Source organism: Meriones unguiculatus, chromosome 7, assembly GCF_030254825.1.
Source record: "Meriones unguiculatus strain TT.TT164.6M chromosome 7, Bangor_MerUng_6.1, whole genome shotgun sequence".
NCBI lineage: Eukaryota > Metazoa > Chordata > Mammalia > Rodentia > Muridae > Meriones > Meriones unguiculatus.
In genome coordinates, this window is record NC_083355.1 from 20,363,112 (window position 1) to 20,380,097 (window position 16,986).

General features: G+C 53.4%; 3 protein-coding genes across 7 annotated transcripts; 1 reads left to right on the forward strand and 2 right to left on the reverse strand.

The window, feature by feature from the left end:
* The first annotated feature begins 318 nt into the window (after positions 1 to 318).
* Positions 319 to 6,396, forward strand: Psmc3ip (PSMC3 interacting protein). Its single transcript, XM_021641178.2, has 8 exons — positions 319 to 1,873; positions 1,957 to 2,057; positions 2,173 to 2,262; positions 4,625 to 4,736; positions 5,506 to 5,651; positions 5,736 to 5,789; positions 5,930 to 5,989; positions 6,064 to 6,396. Exons 1-8 carry the CDS (start codon positions 1,840 to 1,842, stop codon positions 6,118 to 6,120), a joined length of 654 nt encoding a protein of 217 aa, XP_021496853.1. The 5' UTR covers positions 319 to 1,839; the 3' UTR covers positions 6,121 to 6,396.
* On the reverse strand, positions 6,330 to 11,755 carry Mlx (MAX dimerization protein MLX). 3 transcript variants are annotated; one of them, XM_021641176.2, is made up of 8 exons: positions 10,997 to 11,746; positions 10,736 to 10,772; positions 10,207 to 10,296; positions 9,842 to 9,948; positions 9,529 to 9,628; positions 9,246 to 9,345; positions 8,745 to 8,946; positions 6,330 to 7,425 (listed from the first exon to the last, which is right to left on the reverse strand). In XM_021641176.2, exons 1-8 carry the CDS (start codon positions 11,306 to 11,308, stop codon positions 7,369 to 7,371), a joined length of 1,005 nt encoding a protein of 334 aa, XP_021496851.2. In that variant the 5' UTR covers positions 11,309 to 11,746; the 3' UTR covers positions 6,330 to 7,368. The 3 variants fall into 3 exon arrangements, with proteins under 3 accessions (XP_021496851.2, XP_021496852.2, XP_060242673.1); XM_021641177.2 differs by having other exon boundaries at positions 11,159 to 11,738; XM_060386690.1 differs by lacking the exon at positions 10,207 to 10,296 and having other exon boundaries at positions 11,159 to 11,755.
* Positions 11,756 to 11,968: 213 nt separating this feature from the next.
* On the reverse strand, positions 11,969 to 16,058 carry Coasy (Coenzyme A synthase). 3 transcript variants are annotated; one of them, XM_021641201.2, is made up of 10 exons: positions 15,906 to 16,058; positions 14,907 to 15,614; positions 14,062 to 14,276; positions 13,700 to 13,831; positions 13,379 to 13,565; positions 13,232 to 13,296; positions 12,982 to 13,066; positions 12,709 to 12,806; positions 12,442 to 12,588; positions 11,969 to 12,347 (listed from the first exon to the last, which is right to left on the reverse strand). In XM_021641201.2, exons 2-10 carry the CDS (start codon positions 15,601 to 15,603, stop codon positions 12,297 to 12,299), a joined length of 1,677 nt encoding a protein of 558 aa, XP_021496876.1. In that variant the 5' UTR covers positions 15,604 to 15,614; positions 15,906 to 16,058; the 3' UTR covers positions 11,969 to 12,296. The 3 variants fall into 3 exon arrangements, with proteins under 3 accessions (XP_021496876.1, XP_060242669.1, XP_060242668.1); XM_060386686.1 differs by having other exon boundaries at positions 12,739 to 12,806; positions 14,907 to 16,005; XM_060386685.1 differs by having other exon boundaries at positions 14,907 to 16,003.
* Positions 16,059 to 16,986: the final 928 nt, after the last annotated feature.

Here is a 16,986-nt window from a genome sequence, read left to right on the forward strand (position 1 = left end):
TGATGGACAAGGTACAGAGGCCAGGAAGTGAAACTATTTCACAGTGAGAAGGGGAATGGCTAGGTGCCTCTTTAATAGTCATTAAGTGTGAAAGTTAGGGGTAATGGCATTTCCCCACTTTAGAGTTCTCAGATACTTGAGGCATCTTTCCTTAGAGCCAGATGTCTTACAGGAGAGCTCTGATGTGGGAAAAAAAGAGGGGGGGAGGTGAAGGAAAGGAGTGGGATTTTGCGTGTTTGCATGAGTGTGTAGCTTCATGCTTTGGGAGTTGGCAAGAGGAAGAGGGAGGGAAGGAGAGCAAAATCCAGAAGGTCTTTCTTGTACCCGTGGGATCCTGCTCTGAATCTCCCAAATCCTCCACTGTGAACTGGGGGTGGGGCTGGGGGTGGGTGCTGGGGAATAAATCTTGTATGAGAACAATCTCCGAGAGGCTGCTGTTGCATGGTGTACCCCTCCATAGGTCTTCTCTCATTAGTCTGCTAAAACCAAGTTGGGGTGGTGACAGCCTCAGTAGAGAGGAGCACAGGTAGGTGTCACGGCCTGCCTGCCCCTTCCTATTTTTCCCTCCTGAGGCCACTTCCCCTGCTACAACCAAGACATAAATACAACTAACACCATCGCTGGCATTTGCCCCATCTTTTTTTTTTTTTTTGAGATTTATTTTCTTAGATCATTGTTTTGCCTGCATGTGCCCTCGTGCACCTTGTCCTTGCCTGGTGTCTGTGGAAAAGGAAGTCAGATCTGGAACTGGACTTAGAATTGTTAGCATTGTAGGTGCTAGGAACCAAACGGGGACCCTCAACCCTCTACAAAGAAAAGCAAGTGTCCGTCACTGCTGACTTCTCTCTCCAGCCTAGTTGTTTTGTTTTGTTTTTTCGACAGGGTTTCTCTGTGTAGCCTTGGCTATCCTGGACTCGACTTGTAGACCAGACTGGCGTCAAAGTCACAGAGATCCACCTGCCCCTGCCTCCCCAAGTGCTGGGATTACAGGTGTATGCATCGTGCCCGGCTCATTTTTAATTCTTAGGTTGCCCCTTAAACAAGTGGGGACGAATACATGCTCTGAAGAAGAGCTTAATGGAGTTTTGAGTAACAGAAGGCTTGAAAAATTGATACTGTGCCCCTCCATGGGACTCTTGAGCTGCAAGGACAGCTGCTCTCTGGCCATCAGCAGACCTCAGAAACTAGAAACATTTATTTCAGGCCCCACCGGCCTGGCCACTGTGGTCAGGATCGGAAAGCACCTGCCAGGTGCTGCCTGAGCTAACTAGAGATGTCAAACTGTGGCCTGAGGAGCCCACGCTCCCTACAGTCTTTCCTGGGCGTTCAAGCCACAGCAGGTATCGAGCGCCCCCTCCCTGCGACTCACGGAAAAGGGAGTCCGTGCGCTCGCGTTCACAGCCAACCTCTGACAAAAGTGCCCACAGGCCCTACTTGACACGAGGAGACTAGGCGCACTCCCGTGGGCGACTGGCCCTGTGCAAGCCTGAGCGGCGCGGGAGGTGACGCCCGGACTTTCTTGCCGTTCCCACACCACCCGGGCCCAGCTCGAGGTCACGAGTGCTTAAGCACGACGGAACTGGGTCTCGCGGCCCAAAGTGGAAGGGGTCGCTCCCCCTTCCAGCCAGGGCCCAAGCGGCGGCTGCTGATCTTGTCGCAAAGGCCGGGGCTGCGAGTCCCAGACCCCGACTACTGGCGTTACGGGGTCCCGGAAGATCCGGGGGCTTTTCCGGAAGGCTTCTCCTGCAGCCAATCGACGTTGAGACTGTCACCGGAAGGAGGCGTATCCCGGAGCAACCAACCGGCCGGGCGGTCTCGAGTTTGGTGGCGGGAAAGGCCATGAGTAAAAGCCGGGCCGAGGCTGCGGCCGGAGGTAACGGCGGCGTCCGCCGGGCCCGGGAGGGGAGCAGGAGAGGGAGTCGGAGGTGACCCCATCTCCCGCCTCGTTTCTCGCAGCCCCAGGGATCGTCCTGAGGTACCTGCAGGAACAAAACCGGCCTTACAGTGCCCAGGACGTGTTCGGGAACCTGCAGAAGGAGCACGGACTGGGCAAGGCGGTGAGAACCCACTTGGCGGGGAGAGGGGGAATCCCTCCCGCCGGAGCCCTTGTCACTAGCAGAAGTCCCCCCTGTCTGGGCTCTCCCTCATTGCTCCACCCATTCCCTCTGCCAGGCGGTGGTGAAGGCACTGGATCAGCTGGCCCAGCAAGGCAAGATCAAAGAGAAGACGTACGGCAAGCAGAAGATTTATTTTGCCGATCAGGTGAGAACTCGCGCAGATTAACGCCCACCTGAGAGCCTGTCTGAGTGAATCGACTCCCAGCATTAATTAGGCGCGCTGAGGCACCTCCCAAAATTAACCTAACCAGGTGTACGCTGCCTGTGGTCAGACTTCAGTTGAGGTATGAGCCACAGAAGACCCTGCCTCGTTACTCCCAGGCCTCATTTCTTCTACTGTCATTTCATCCAGCCCCACCCTTTGCTAAATGATTTTTCTTCTTCCTCTGCCCACTACCCCAAACACATCAAATTTGTATTCTCCCACCCAGGCTCTTCTCGGGAAGTCTCCTCTCCTCCCAAATATTAAGTATCAACATGTAGAATGCGTACTCTGCCCCTAACTGGCTTTCTGGCATGCTTCTGTCAGAACCACTCTTCCTCAAAACAGAGCCTAGAATGTAATTCTTGGTTTATTTTTACATCACACACCTGCCGTATATGGTTGTTTGTCAATTAATTATATGATTGTCCCCACTTATTCCTTTTTGTTGAAGGGCAAAGGATTGAGATTGGGTTTCACTGTGTAGCCCAGGCTTGGCCTCAAACTTGCTGTCTTGCTTCAGCCTCCTGAGTGCTGGGTTTGCAAGTGTGTTACCAAGCCGGCTTAATTTTTGTTGTTGACCCTGAACCTGACCTGTTGTCATGGCTCTGTATCAGGCCCCCTTATTTACTTAGTGTACTAACAGATCTCATCTTGGATATTGTAGGCAGAATCTCAATGCAAATCTGAGGCAGGTAAGATGGCTGAGGGGTTTCACAGTACCTTTAGACTTTCTGAGGCATTTGGTCTCGCTATTGAGCTCTGCCACTGTAAAACAAAAGCAGCCATAGATGATGAAGATGGACGGACGTGACTGCAAATTTTTGTTTTATATGCAGGGTTAGGCTAGTGGCTCCCATTCCTCAGCTTCACCTTGCCTAAGTGTACTTGGTCTGTGTCTGCCATTCTCTTTAAGCTCCTTCCCAGCATCAGTGCACAAGGCTCTAGTTGATCCCTAGTGGCCCTTTTCTAGCAGTACCTCTCAAGGAAGGAGGAGCTCCTTCCCACCAAGCATATTCAACTGGAAGCTGTTTCTCCACTCCAGAAAGAATGTGGCTTCATTCCTTTAGATGATGAGTTGGTTTTGTCACTAAGTGGGAATATATTTCTCACGGTTATGAGACGTGGCTCACTACTTAGCCTGGGTTGTCCTGGAACTCACCTTATAGTACAGGCTGGCCTCCAGTTCAGGGGGATCACCTACCTGTGTCTCCCAAGTCCTGGGATTAAAGGCATGACCACCACGCTCATCCTTCTGTCTTACTGTTTTTGACAGTCTGGAAACTTCTCGAGGACAGGCACTGCATTTCAACTTGTATCTGTTTTTGTGGGGAATGGGTATTTCAGAGGCAGGGTTAGGGGATTGAACCTTGTGCCTGCTACATATTACATGAGTGCTCTGCCACTGAGCTATGCTCACAGCCATCTATTAATGTATAGACAAGTTTCCTCAACTTGAATTTGTAATCCTCCTGCCTCAGCCTTCCAGGTTGCTAGCATTACAGGCCTGCACCACTAGTCCCAGCCTTTTTTTTTTTAAGGGTTTACCGGTGCAATTTTATCACAAAGCCACCATCAAATAATGGGTTTATTTGTACCCTAAAATAAATATTAACATGCACCTTCCCATCAGGTGACCTCATGGGGTCATGGCCAATATAGAACTTGGACAGGAAATCCTTTGGCCTTGGAAGAACCATATATAATGTGTGTCTGCTGCCTCCATATCTTAATGGTTTCCTGGAGCTCCATCTTTCCCTTAATGACCAGGAGAGCAACCACTCTGAGGTCTGCGACATGGGCATTCTTCATGAACACTTCTCGAACTTTAGCCCGTCCCTGTCTCACAGGGACAGCCAGCTGGAATGAGTGCACGGTGTTTGGCACCTCCAGACACCAAGCGCTGTACGGCTCGCGCACCCCTTGTTTGGCCTGGTTAAGGTTGGGACTGAAAATAGGCTTTACTGTGGTCCTGGCCGCAGCAGCCTGGCCACCATCTTGCAGTGGAAGCCCCCCCCCCAAAGATACATTTAATTTACAGATAGGAGTGTTCTGCCTGCATGTACACCTGCACGCCAGAAGAGGGCATCAGATCCCAGTATAGCTGGTTGGGAGCCACCATGTAGTTGCACAGATAGTGCTCTTAACTGCTGAGCCATGTCTTCAGCCCCTGCAGCATTATTTCTGACTATAGGGTTTCGGGATGTACCTGGTTCTTCCATCTTTGAATGACACCTCCCCAGATGTGTATTTCTGTCTTTGTGCCTCACATGAACTCACTTGTATTTTCTGTCTTGACTGGCAGGATCAGTTTGAGACGGTGAATGATGGTGACCTCCACAGCCTGGATGACAAAATTGTGGCCCTCACTGCTAAGGTGCAGAGCTTACAGCAAAGCTGTCGTCACATGGAGGCTGGTAAGACTGGGCACTTCCTCCAAGGTGCCACGGTTTGGAGGTCACAAATCGCTAACAGAATGGTTCCTTAACTGCACCATCTTATCGCAACTACAGCCCCTGCCAGGTGCCTACGATATTACGCTGTGCGGGTTAGCTGTGGCTTGTGTGTGCAAAAGCGCAAGAAAAGCAAGGCGCTTGCCTTCCCTGCCACTATATGAGCACACTGTGCATCTTGTTTCCACATCTTTTTTGTTGTTTTGTTTTACAAGACAGGGTTGCTCTGTGTAGCCTGGGCTGTTTCTGGACTCACAGGGATCTGCCTGCCTCTGCCTCCCCAACTGCTGGGATTTCAGGTGTGTGCCACCGTGCCCAGCTTTTTTTTTTTTTTTTAATGATTTATTTACTTTTATGTACACTGGTGTTCTGTCTGCTTGTATGTGTGATAACCTGGAGCTGGAGTTACAGGCAGTTGTGAGCTGCCACATGAGTGCTGGGAATTGAACCTGGGTCCTCAGGAAGAGCAGCCAATGCTCTTAACCACTGAGCTGGCCCTGCAGCCCTAGTTCTGCTTTAATTACCTATACAACAGTCTGCTCAACTTTATACGCCATTGTTGCTTTTAGATGGATAAGGAAGAAATATAGAAAAACAAACTGACTGTGGACTCCTATTCTGGAGAGATCCTAGAGCAAGATGGAGGTTGACCTCCTACCTCTGGGAACCACTGCTGGGTAAGACAGATTGCCGTATTCGCTCAACAAGTAACTCTGGGGGCATGTGGTTTCAGAGCTGAAGGAATTAACAAGTGCACTGACCACTCCTGAGATGCAGAGAGAGATCCAGGAGTTAAAAGAGGAATGTGCTCGCTACACAGAGAGGCTGAAGAACATCAAAGCAGCCACCAACCATGTCACTCCAGAGGAGAAAGAGAAGGTGGGCTGGGAGGCTGGAGGCTGCTGTGCAGGTCTGAGGTGAAGCAACCGTAGGAGCTCTGACAGTTACGTTTCTTCCTTTCAGGTGTACAGAGACAGGCAGAAGTATTGCAAAGAGTGGAGGAAGCGGAAGAGAATGGTGAGTGGGGATTCCCAGGGCGGCTCTGGAAGTGCCATGGGGAGTGACAAACACCAGGGAAGTTCCTATGCAAAATGACGCGGCAGGCAGGGCCTCGCACTGCCACTGCCCACCTGAGAAGGGGCTTTGTTTCTCGGCAGACCATAGAACTGTGTGACGCAATCCTTGAAGGATACCCCAAGAGCAAGAAGCAGTTCTTCGTAAGTGATTCTCCCTCTTGCTCCCCTGGGATCTCTGCCCAGAGGACTCCTTTATCTCTTTCCTTGCCCCACAGGAGGAAGTTGGGATAGAGACAGATGAAGATCATAATGTTACGCTCCCAGACCCCTGAAGGGCCCTTGGTGGAGGCTGGGAACAGATGTCCTGGCTGGCCACCTTGTTTAGGTGGGCTTATTCTTGATTTTCTCCACCTTTGGCAGTGGGGAGAAGCACAAAAGCATAATATTGGGTATAGGGACTCAGGGCTGGTAGTCAGAAAGGGATGGTCACATCCATTTGTTGTCCATATTCAGAGGCCTCAACAAGGACTCAAAACAATCCTAAAGGAAAGTATTTGGAATATTTATTGTAATATAATTTGATATAAAAATACTTAATTTCCTCTGGATGATCAAATCTCCCAGATATCAAACCTGGGGAAGGCAGCAGGGAACACAGGAGAGAAAGTACAGAAAGGTTGTCACATGCCAACATTTGAGAATACCAAGGCATCACCCTGGCCTACCCCTAGAAGACCTGAATGTCTTCTGTGCCACTTACTCTAGTCCCAGGTCCTAGAAGTGCAGGCAACATACTGGTGGTGTTAGGTATACAGATACATTCCACAGAAGAGGCTGGGGTACTTTGGAGGTCCACTTTGGAAAACGTGTTACAAAAAAAAAAAAAAATGCACTGTTGATATTTAGAAAATAAATCCACATATGTAATGCTGTGGGACACCTACCTTTCTTTGCCTTTGGGAAGATACAGGGCAAGAGTTGACGGACCATTGCTTCCTCTAGCACGCACAGTAGCTGAGGGAGTAGGCGGTAAAACAAGAGGGGGCAGCAGGAACCGGGTACCCCTACCCTGAGCCGGTTAGTACACTCTGGCCTTAATGACCACACAGCCCTAGCCTAGGCACAGCATGGCCTTTCACCCTTCATGGTCATGGGACAATTTCTTTTCCTTTTCTCCAACTAAATGAACTGCCAAAATACCCAAACTTGAGTGTTGCCCAAGAGACCAGGCAGAGGCAAACAATTTCCAAATTATATAGAGAGATTGTAAGCAGAAATCCGATGGCTAGAGGAGGGGCCAGGGGTTCTGTGAGGTTCCCTGAACAGACTTGTCCTAGAGACTTTTCCTAGGAAGGGGAATGCGGGGTAGTTTCAACATTGTGGGTAATACAATAAATTAATCAGAAGCTTTCACAAAACACTCAGCCTCACTGAAGCTCAGGTGGAGCTGGGAAAACCAAACACCAAGTAGAAACCAGCTGACTGGTGTGAGGTACTGTAGTCCAGTCTCAGGCTCCGCAGTTCTGTGACCAAACACTCAAAGGCCTCTGGCTGGCTGCTCTGCAGGGTTCCCGGAGCCATCAGTAGAGTTGGTTTTTCAATTGATGGAGGACGCCAATCACAATCTCTCGCAGAGTCTAGGAAGGACAATGTTCGGGTGACTGCACAGGCCTTTAAGATGCTAAGATAGTCACCTAAGGGCTGCATACAGCCTGGTGGAGTACTTACTTTTCTAGTACTCAAAGGAAAAGAGGCGGGGCTGGGGAGATGGCTCAGAGGTTAAGAACACTGGGGATTCTTCCTGAGTTCAACTCCCAGCACCCACATGGTGGCTCACAACCATCTATACTGAGATCTGATGCCCTCTTCTGGCTTGCAGGTGTACATACACATAGAGCACTCATATACGTAAAAGAAAAAGGGGGGGGGGGTTGAGCTAGCTCACCCAGGAAAGCCTCTTGCATGCAAGCCTGGTAACCAGAGCCCAATCTCCATGGAACCCAAATAAAGGTGGAAGGAAAGACCTGAATAAAAAGTTTTCCTCTGGGCTGGAGAGATGGCTCAGCAGTTAAGAGCACTGTCTGCTCTTCCAAAGGTCATGAGTTCAATTCCTGGCGACCACATGGTGGCTCACAACCATCTGTTATGTGAACTGATTCCCTCTTTTGGCAGATGTAAATGCAGATAGAACACTCATATACATAAATAAATCTTTAAAAAAAAGTTTTCCTCTGAGCTCACACTCAAAAAGGTATTTGGGCGGTGGGGGAATGGAGGGTGTCTCAGTGGTTAAGAGTACTTGGTTGCTGTTCCCAGTGGATTCATTGCCCTCTTCTGGCCTCTGGTATTAAGTATACATGTGATACACAGATGAAGATAAAACCCTGAGGTCCTACTTTTAATGTTGTAACATTTCCATTTCCTGAAACAAGATGGTGACAAATATGAGTATGTCACTGGTATAATTGGTGTGCTGGATTTGGGTGTTCACTGTAACAGTCCTTAAGTGTTGCAGTATTTAAAGTAGTTCACAATGGAAATGTTGAGAAACATAAAAGGGGGAAACCTGAGAAAAATAACCAGGCCTAAAGAGCAGAAGACAGCACAATAAAAAGCCCTGGACTACAGCAAGGTGGACATGAGGTGTCCTGTAATCTGAGAGTTTCCTGTTTCTAGAAACTTCAAGCTGTTGGCTTCCACACAGTACAGCCAAGATGCAGAGTAGCCATTAAGTCACCAATGACATGGACCAAACCTGGACCTGGCACTGAGTGCTTGCATCCTGCTTGCCAGATAAGACCTTCCTGGGCTAGGCAGCCAAGCGAAACAGACTAAGCTTTGTTGACACCCTGAAGAAATGCAGTGGCAGCTACACTGCTCTTCTGAATGGCTGGACCACTCTGCTTGGAGGCAGTAGAGAACCTCAGACCCCATGACCCCCGTGTGAGTCACATACCTGTGGCTCACAGTGCTCCTCAATCCAGCTGAAGACACAAGCTGATAACTCTTGGAAGCTGGCCACCGAGATGGAGGCGTTGAAAGACTGGAACAGGGAGTCCATGATGCCTTGAAATACGTTGAACTTGACCTGGTCAGAGACCTGGTCCTCTCCCTCGTGAGGGTTGTCCTGATGCGCCTTCACGATTTGCTCATAGTTCCTGAAAGCATGCAAGCAAGCAGGGCTGAGGTGCCACAGCAGCAAGTCAACCTGAGAAGCGTGGTGGGGTAATTCTAGAGTTTGGGGATGCATTCAACATGGGCCAGACAGAAACCTGTTTTTCTGACAGGTGTGTCTTCTTCCTGTGTGTCTGTTAGATGTTCAAGGCTGGTGGGGCCAGACAGTCCTTACAGCGGCCACCCTGGAGTTACTAGTACCTACGTCCCCACTCCACTACAGCCTGTGAAGGAGCGCACTGGAGCTGACCGCCGCACACCCCCGGCGCAGCGCCCCTCTTACACTTTCATTATCTTCAGGGCCGTGACATCCTTGCGCAGCGTGGAGACTTCTTCCTCCTGCTTTTTCTTCTCCTTGTGTAAAAACTGGATGTAGTCAATGGCTAGAGTAGGGGCCAAGAGAGGGGCTTGGGTGCCAAGGAAGTCTGAACCAGAAAGATGGCTCATTTCGTTTCCCCATCCCCTATAGCCCAACTTTCCCATTACAGCCACCACCCCTGCCCTGCGTCAGACCAGGTACCAACCACTACCACTCCACAACCCACCCACCCCCGCCCCAGTCATACTCTTCTGAAGAACGATGGCTTTGCTGAGTTTTGGGGAGCCAATGGAGAAATCCTGCTGTTGGCAGGTAGGCACGATGGTCTGTAGATCATCATAGCCTCTCTGTGGAAACAGCAGCAAAATGGATTTCTTAGCTCAGGAATAAGACAGGGCTAGCACAGACTTGATTCTAGTTCCATGCTCAGAAACAGCATCGAGGGCTGGAAGGAAGAGGTGCGAGCACAGAAAACTAGCCCAGCTCCCGCCTGGGCCCCTGCAGGTAGCTGGGGCTGAAAGGCCCCTCCCTTGCTGCCCTGGGTGCAGGCTCCCAGTCACCTTGATGGCATCCCTCCTCTTCTGCTCCGCCTGAGTGTGCGCGCGCCGCCGCCGGTCTTTGTAGGACTCCTTGTAGGACTCTTGTTGATAATCACTGTCCTCATCATCTAAACTCAGAGACGAGATGGGAGCAGGGAGAGGTCACTGAAGGGTCCACAGTCAGCCCACCTTGCCCTAGTTGCAAGAACCCGGTGCCCAGAGATGGTGAGTGGAGAGAACCTAGTGTCCTGGGGGAGGTGATGGGCCTGGCACTGCTCCAGCCACCCCCATGCAGTGGGACCGTGGAGCTCCCTATCTGGGAAAGCTGCTGAGATGACGGCACTGCTAAGTTTCCCCGGATGTGTGAGGGGGCATGTGCTGCCTACCTGTGTTGGGGACGGAAGAGGCACTGGTGGAACCGATGCTATTGGCTCTGGACACTACACTCCCCTTGTGGGTGCTCTCTACAAAAAGTCCTGGAAAAAAGAGGCCTCAGTCACTGAGGAGTGGGGCACACTGCCAGGCCTCACCTACGGGCACAGCGGCATCAAATGCTCTCTCTCCATCTCGCCAAAGCCAGCCAGCACGGGCCGTCCATTTCACGCTGCAATGCTCCTGTCCCTAATTTCTGCACTGCCCACAGGACTGTAATTTCTGGCTCACAAAGGGGCACCTGGATGCAATGAACATGACCAGCTGTCACTGCTTCCATCATTTCCCGTGCTAGGGCAGAGGAACCAGGTGTGACCCATGATTGCTTCCTGCCTACCTTCCAGCTCCTCCCTCACTTAAGCCAAGGCCTTGGCGCAGTGACAGTGGACTGTGCTCAGGTGTGGCTGGCAAGACCACGAGAATCTCTAGAGCCGAAACAGGGGTAATCCAGACGCGGAGACGGCGGGGGGGGGGGGGACTCACCAGGGTCCAGGCTGTTGTCACTGTAGGCATACTCGACCTGCAGCACCAAGCAAGGGAGACTCCTGTCAGACCTCCGCCATCAGAAAGGCGCGGGCAATCCGCAAATGCACACACCGAGAGTGAGGGACCGCAGAGTCCTCCCAAAGCCAAGCCTGACTAGGCCTCGGAGGCACCGCCCCTCTGTGCGCTCCCCGCCGTCCCCGCCCCACCTCCCAGGCACAACCCCTCTTCCCCGCACACGCGCCCCGTTTGTCTCCCCACCTTGGCACACGCCGGGTGAGAGCTGTCTTCTCTGCAGCCCCGGGGCCCGGACAGCAGGGGAGACTCCGGGGATAGCTGGGGAGCCCCGCGTCTTCCGGACCCCTTACGTGCACGAGCCCGACCCGCCCTCCCCTCGCCGGCGTGCGCGTCCGCGGAGCTTGCCTTGACCCAAGGGTCCTCCGGAGAGGCGCCCGGCTCCGTCATCGTGGACCTACCGAACCGGAAACAAGCCAGCGGACTGTTTCCCCGGCCTCCGGGAAGAGGCGAGTCCCGGTCACGTGACCCAGCCCACCAATCCGCAGCCACGGGCATGGGCTGTGCGGAAGCACTGCGCTTGCGCGGCTTCGGTTATTAAAGCCTGCTGGCGGAGGCTAAACCTGGCTCATTTGCAGCAATGCAGGCCGTGTCAGCCCTGGCAGGTGGCGGGTCCCTGCTGTCCTCCGAATGCGAATCTAGAATGGCGGTGATTTTCTGTTCAACGGAGCACCCTCAAAAAACATTGTCAGAGGGCTCGACGTGGAATTAGTTCGCTGGTAGAACCCGTGAGAGCCCTGGTGCCCGAAAAAATGGTCTCAACAGTGTGACACCGTGTACGCACGCGCAGGGCTAATGGGCTAATGGGGGCCAGCAACTGCAGCGGGGTCAAGAACTTCCCCAATGTCACATGATCTGATCCGATGTGGGCTTAATGCCACCTACAACAATGACCTTCCAGCACCAGGCTGGGGCTGGTGTCTGACCGGGCCCTTTGTGGTATTAAGCATTGTAAAGGCCTTTTTAAGTTAGGCTTAAAGTCTGTAAAATACTCAAAAGCACAAAGCTGGTCACTGATAGACTGACTCCGGTCTTGCTAGCTTCAAAGGCTACACCCGACCACAGCACTCCCTGGCTTCCAGCTCAGGCCTTGCCCCTGAATTTGGAGCCCAAAGATCCAAAGACACTGGGGGCAGGAAGAAAAACGACACAGCTGAGCACTTGGAAACATCTTTAATCCGATGACTGGGTCCAGTCTTTACCACGACCCATCCACACTAGGTAAACATCACATCCACCACCAAAACGTGGACAGAACCCTAGAGGGGACTGCTACCGATTAGCTGTGTCCTCGTTGCTGGCTGAATCCCAGCACGCTAGGTAGGCTTCCAGGCTTCTGCGACCTGCACAGGCTCAGCCCGAAGCCCCTGAGGCCCGACATGGGGTGGACATCAACACCAAGGACCCCTTTCCTCACCACTGGGCATGTTAGTTCCGGGGCGGGGGCCAGCTTGGCGCCACAGAGGATCCACCGTCAGTTCTGGGTCTAGTGAGCCTGATGGATGCGCTTCTGCAGGAGATTCCAGGCTTTCTCCACCTTTGGCCAGTCCAGAAGGGTAGGGCGGACAGGGTCAGGAAGAAAACCGCGGGGCCTTCCCTTCCCACGACCCACTCTCCCCCTTTGCACCGACCTGGCGCTGTGTGACCCGTGGTTCCCACATGGTGCTCAGGACCACGTGGCTCTGCTCTACCAGCTGCTGCCCAGTCATCTGGTTCTGCAGCCGGCTGTGAGCAGCCGCTTCACTCAGCCCGTCCCGCTCAATGATGCGCTGGATGGCCTGGGCACAGAGGACACGCTGATCAGGGTGGGGAGGGGGGGGGTCCTGGCTCAGCCTGCTGGATCAGCCCGGGAGGCTGTCTGCGGCGGGCTCGGGTGGGGTGGAGCGGGGTCCGGGTACCTCGCTCTCGGGGATGATAATGGTCCACACCTCGTGCACCATGTTCTGCCAGCCGGCTTCGAGCAGCATGGCGGCGTCAATGACGCACAGGGCCTTCCCTGCGGAGAAACCCTAGCCATTACCAGCATCCTGACACACCTGCTACCGGTCAGCGCGTGCCAAATACAGTCCTAGGGAGTGAATGGTCTGACTGGGGCCGAGGAAGCTCCCACAGGGGATCACTGCTGAAATGGTCCCCCCTTGGCTGTTCCACTGTCCCTCCTACCCACTCACCTTTAGACAGTGCCAAATCCATCTCCTCTCGGGCCAGCTTTGCGATGACTGGCCACACGATATCCGTGAGGATCTTCAGCAGCTTCTGGGGAGGGGTAGGGAGGGAGCGGGCAGAGGTTAGCTTCCCTGAGAAATACAGCCAGCCTGGGGGCGGAGACTGGCTTCTTGTGCCAGACCAGGGAGTCCACTGGATCCTGCCCATGGATCTTGTGGTAGCAGCTGAAGAACTCTTGAAGAGCTGTGTGCTTACCTTGTTCCCAAACACCCGGCTGCCCAGGACCTTCCTATTGATGGTACTGTCTTTATGGAGAATATCTGGGTGACAAAGAATGAAGGCTAAGCAAAGAGGTCAGGCCACCTTCTCACCTCATGCCACCTTCCCATCTCCAGTTAGAACCTGGTCCAAAGGCTTCTACCACAGGCTGGTAGGCAGGCCCCCCGGGGGCATAGGCCCGATGGCCCAGAGTGTCAGTGTCGATGACGTATGCTCCCAGGTTCTTCAACCGCTTAGCTATGGAGCTTTTCCCAGAGCCACTGATGCCTGTCAGCCCAATCACGTAGAGACCTCGGGGGACCTCTGGCTGCTGTTGGAGAGAGATAAGAGGGAACCTCAGTTACCAGGGAGGTCAGGCTCAGGCTTCCGGTGGAGAGCCTGTTTCTGTCCTTCAGCATTTCAACATGCTCAGTCAGGGAAGGAGAGGAGGAGGAGGTGGCTTACGTTGGGAGGTTTAAGCAGGTTTCCCAGCATCCGCTGCCGAAAGCTGGAGGAGCTGACCTTGTCCTCTTCACTTTCGCTGTGGCTTTGGTCCTTCAGCAGTTGTATCTGGTATAAGGTAAGCTCCTCCATGCCCTGAGGTGAAGGGAAAGGGAAGAAAAGGGAGTAAGAGAAAGGTGAATGAATCCAGAGCCCTAATCTGCCCTTTACTTTACCTATCCCTCTCCTCCTCCTCCTCCAGTTTCGTAGGCAAGTTCTTTCTGGTTTCTTCCACCCCACACCCTCTCTTCCCTGCTCTAGGGCCACAGCCCTTCTGACAGGCCTCCCCCTTCCCAGTCCCTCTGCCGATCTCCCTCAGAGGTTACATTCTCAAGGCGGAAGCGGTTGACGGCCATCCCCCCACGATAGGTCTCCTCGCTGATCACCAGGAACTCCAAGGTGGGGTCGGACCCAGCAGGCCCATAGGGGTCCAGCAGGGGGACGATATCAAAAGTCAGGGAGGGCTTGACGTCCACCAGGAACTCATTCAGATGTTCCACACGCTCTGCATAAGGCTGGAGCAGCTCGGGGAGCACTTTGCCTGAGGAAGGAGCAGAGAACAGCCGTGAGATCTCTTTCCACTGGGGTAGATGGTGCAGGCCCATTTCGGGAAGAGTGTCCCTAAACACTGAAATCTCCCCAAGCAGTGGCAGCAAGAAAGGGTGGAACTGGGACATTTTGGGGGAGGGGACAAACGGGAGGAAACAAACAAGCACAGTCACTGCGGGGGCTGGCGCGTACCCAGAGAACAAGCCACCAAGGAATGACTACAGAGCAGCAGTACCGGTAGGTTATCAGCCAGGTGGAGAATCCCCAGATCTGTTCCATTCACCTCCTTCACTGTGCAAGGCAGTGCTGGGTCACCTCCACTCACCTCCTATCCCTCTATTCTCAGAGCTGATCCCTTGGAGAACCATCAAGGACAGATTCCTTGGTTCCCATTTGGGGAGTTCTGACTTGTGTAAAGCTGACTGAACCACACACTGAGGATACCACATGCATTCATTTAACAAAGGTCTCTTGGCAACAGCAGGGTGTCAGGCATTGTGCCACTTTGGGGGCAGGGGATAAGGAGTGGCCCTACTACCCTTTCTTGATCTTGCCATTGGGGGAGGTGGGGAGACGTAATGGGTGTCCTCCACTGCCCTAGTCCAGGGCCCCTCTCACTCACTCTTCAACAGATCTTTGTCCGCTACTCCCACCACTAGCCGCTCCTGGGCCAGCACACACGCAACACTGAGCAACACTTTGTGGGCATTGTGCAAGCGGTCAAAGGTGCCACCCACGGCCCCGCGGTGGTAGCCACGCACAGGCTGCTTTGGCGATCTGCCCAACACGGTAGCCGGCCTTATGGTGGAGGAGGAGGTTGCATTCTGGGACTCCGAAGACAGTTCGTCGGTCCCATAATCCGGGTACAGCAACACAGAAGACAGCTGTGGACAACAGCTGTAACAGCTGGTGGCGTAACGCTCTAGCTGTTGTTTAACAGGGTTGTACTGACTGCCATCCAAGGTCTGGAAGTCCGTTAGGACTACTTCTGGAGGGTGGGCCAGATTCTGGACTGAGGACAGCACAGGCAGAAAGGTGCTCTTGGTTTGGATATTGGTCAGGAGAATTCTGATATCCAGGTTCCTGTGCAGGTCGGCGCCAGTGTAGAGGTGCGTGATGAAATCCAGAACCTCAAATGTGGCCTGCAAAGGGCTGGCCTGGGGCTGAGTGGGTCCTCCCAGGGTCATGCCCGGCTGCAGGTGCACATAGAGGGTGTGATTCACTAGCCGGGCCGCCGAGGTCAGGATGGGAAGCAGGCGTGGGACCAGGGCGGTCAGCGGGGTTGTCAGCACCAGGAGGCCGGAGCGGAACACGGCCATGCTATCCTGGCCTGCAGACAGTCAGGGAGACGAAGTGAGTGACTAGGCGGGACGAGCAAGGGAACTCGGACGCCGGAGGAGGGACCTGGAGCAGGGTAGGGGGCTCTGGCTGACAGAAGCCCGGATCCTGGCAGGGGTCACCGGCTAGAGAGCCCTGAGTCATGGGGCTGGGGCTTTAGTAATCCTAGCCTCTCTTGTTAAGCTGAACCGGCATCTGATTAGACTCGAAAGCTGGGACTAGAGGGGACGCTGTGGCTCGGGCTGCTTTCCTACGCTTTGGGTTCTTGGGATTCCGCTCCTACCGTAGAGGCGTCCTAGGCTGCGGCCCGGAAGCACTACCCTCAATCCTCGCAACGCGGAGCTACGGGAACTCGGAGCACTCAAACAGCGCAACGCCGAGCTATGGAAAGAATTCTCGAGAGACTTCTAGGGCAGGGCGCGTCGGGGCGGGGCTGAGCGCAGGAGCTTGGAGGATGCGCGAAACCCTGGCACCGGATCCTTTAGACTGGCCGGAAGCGGGCAGGGCGGGCTGCAAAGCACGTTTCTCGGGTCGTTGATGGCCTTTGCTTCCTCCAGAAGGCTAGCAAAGCCAGGACCTCTCCCAGGGTTCTTTCCCAATGTCAGAGATGGGGACAGTGGGGTCACATTGCCGTGCCTGCTCCGGGCCAGTGTTCCCACCAAAGCTACTAGGCAGCTCTACCCAAATCGCTTCACACACGGGAAATCGGATTTCTGAGTGTTTTGGAACACATGGGAGTGGGGTTGTCGTGGCTTTCGTAAGGCTCTCTGGGCAGCCGGGCGCGGTGGCGCACACCTGTATATCCCAGCGCTAAGGGGAAGCAGAGACAGGTGGATCTCTGAGTTAGGAGCCAGCCTGGTCTTCAAAGCGAGTCCAGGTCAGCTAAGGCAACACAGAGAAACCGCGTCTCGAAAAACAACAACAAGGAAAACAAGACTCTGGGCGTCTTGCAGCTTTGCTAGGACAGGCGATAGCAGCTCAGCGTGCTATCTTAGCAGCACTGCAGGGCTCTCTGGCCCAGGGGGAAAGAAAGACAGACCTAGAGGTCAGGGTTCCCAGAAAAGCTGGTTGTGGAGGGAGAAGCCAGATAACCATCAGAAAACATTTCAGGTAAATTATCCACAGAGATCTTAAAAAAAGGAGGACAACCCAGCCTCAGGCTTCCCTGTAAAGAGAGGAGCGTGAGCCTGATTGACACCACAAGGCCCTGGCCAGGGGAGGACAGGAGTGGTGCAGCCAGACTGGAGAAAAAAAAGACCTGTAGTGTGCTGTGGTCCGGAAATCTGGCCTTGAAAAGTAACTAATTTGTTAAGGAATCCAGCTTCTTGCAGGAGACAGTTCAAACTGGATGTTAGAGAGGAGTT

Bases quoted from the DNA above. Each gene is read 5' to 3' on its own strand.
- Coasy (XM_021641201.2), bottom strand. From the start codon at position 15,603: ATGGCCGTGTTCCGCTCCGGCCTCCTGGTGCTGACAACCCCGCTGACC. The intron at 13,832-14,061 runs GTAACCTCTGAG...CCTTCACCTCAG, and splicing joins ACCGCTTCCGCCTTGAGAAT to GGCATGGAGGAGCTTACCTT. The intron at 12,348-12,441 runs GTCGGTGCAAAG...GACTGGCCAAAG, and splicing joins CACGGGTCACACAGCGCCAG to GTGGAGAAAGCCTGGAATCT.
- Mlx (XM_021641176.2), bottom strand. From the start codon at position 11,308: ATGCCCGTGGCTGCGGATTGGTGGGCTGGGTCACGTGACCGGGACTCG. The intron at 9,629-9,841 runs GTGACTGGGAGC...CTGTTTCCACAG, and splicing joins AGAGGAGGGATGCCATCAAG to AGAGGCTATGATGATCTACA. The intron at 7,426-8,744 runs GTATGTGACTCA...TGTCCTTCCTAG, and splicing joins AGGAGCACTGTGAGCCACAG to ACTCTGCGAGAGATTGTGAT.
- Psmc3ip (XM_021641178.2), top strand. From the start codon at position 1,840: ATGAGTAAAAGCCGGGCCGAGGCTGCGGCCGGAG. The intron at 2,058-2,172 runs GTGAGAACCCAC...TCCCTCTGCCAG, and splicing joins AGCACGGACTGGGCAAGGCG to GCGGTGGTGAAGGCACTGGA. The intron at 2,263-4,624 runs GTGAGAACTCGC...CTTGACTGGCAG, and splicing joins AGATTTATTTTGCCGATCAG to GATCAGTTTGAGACGGTGAA.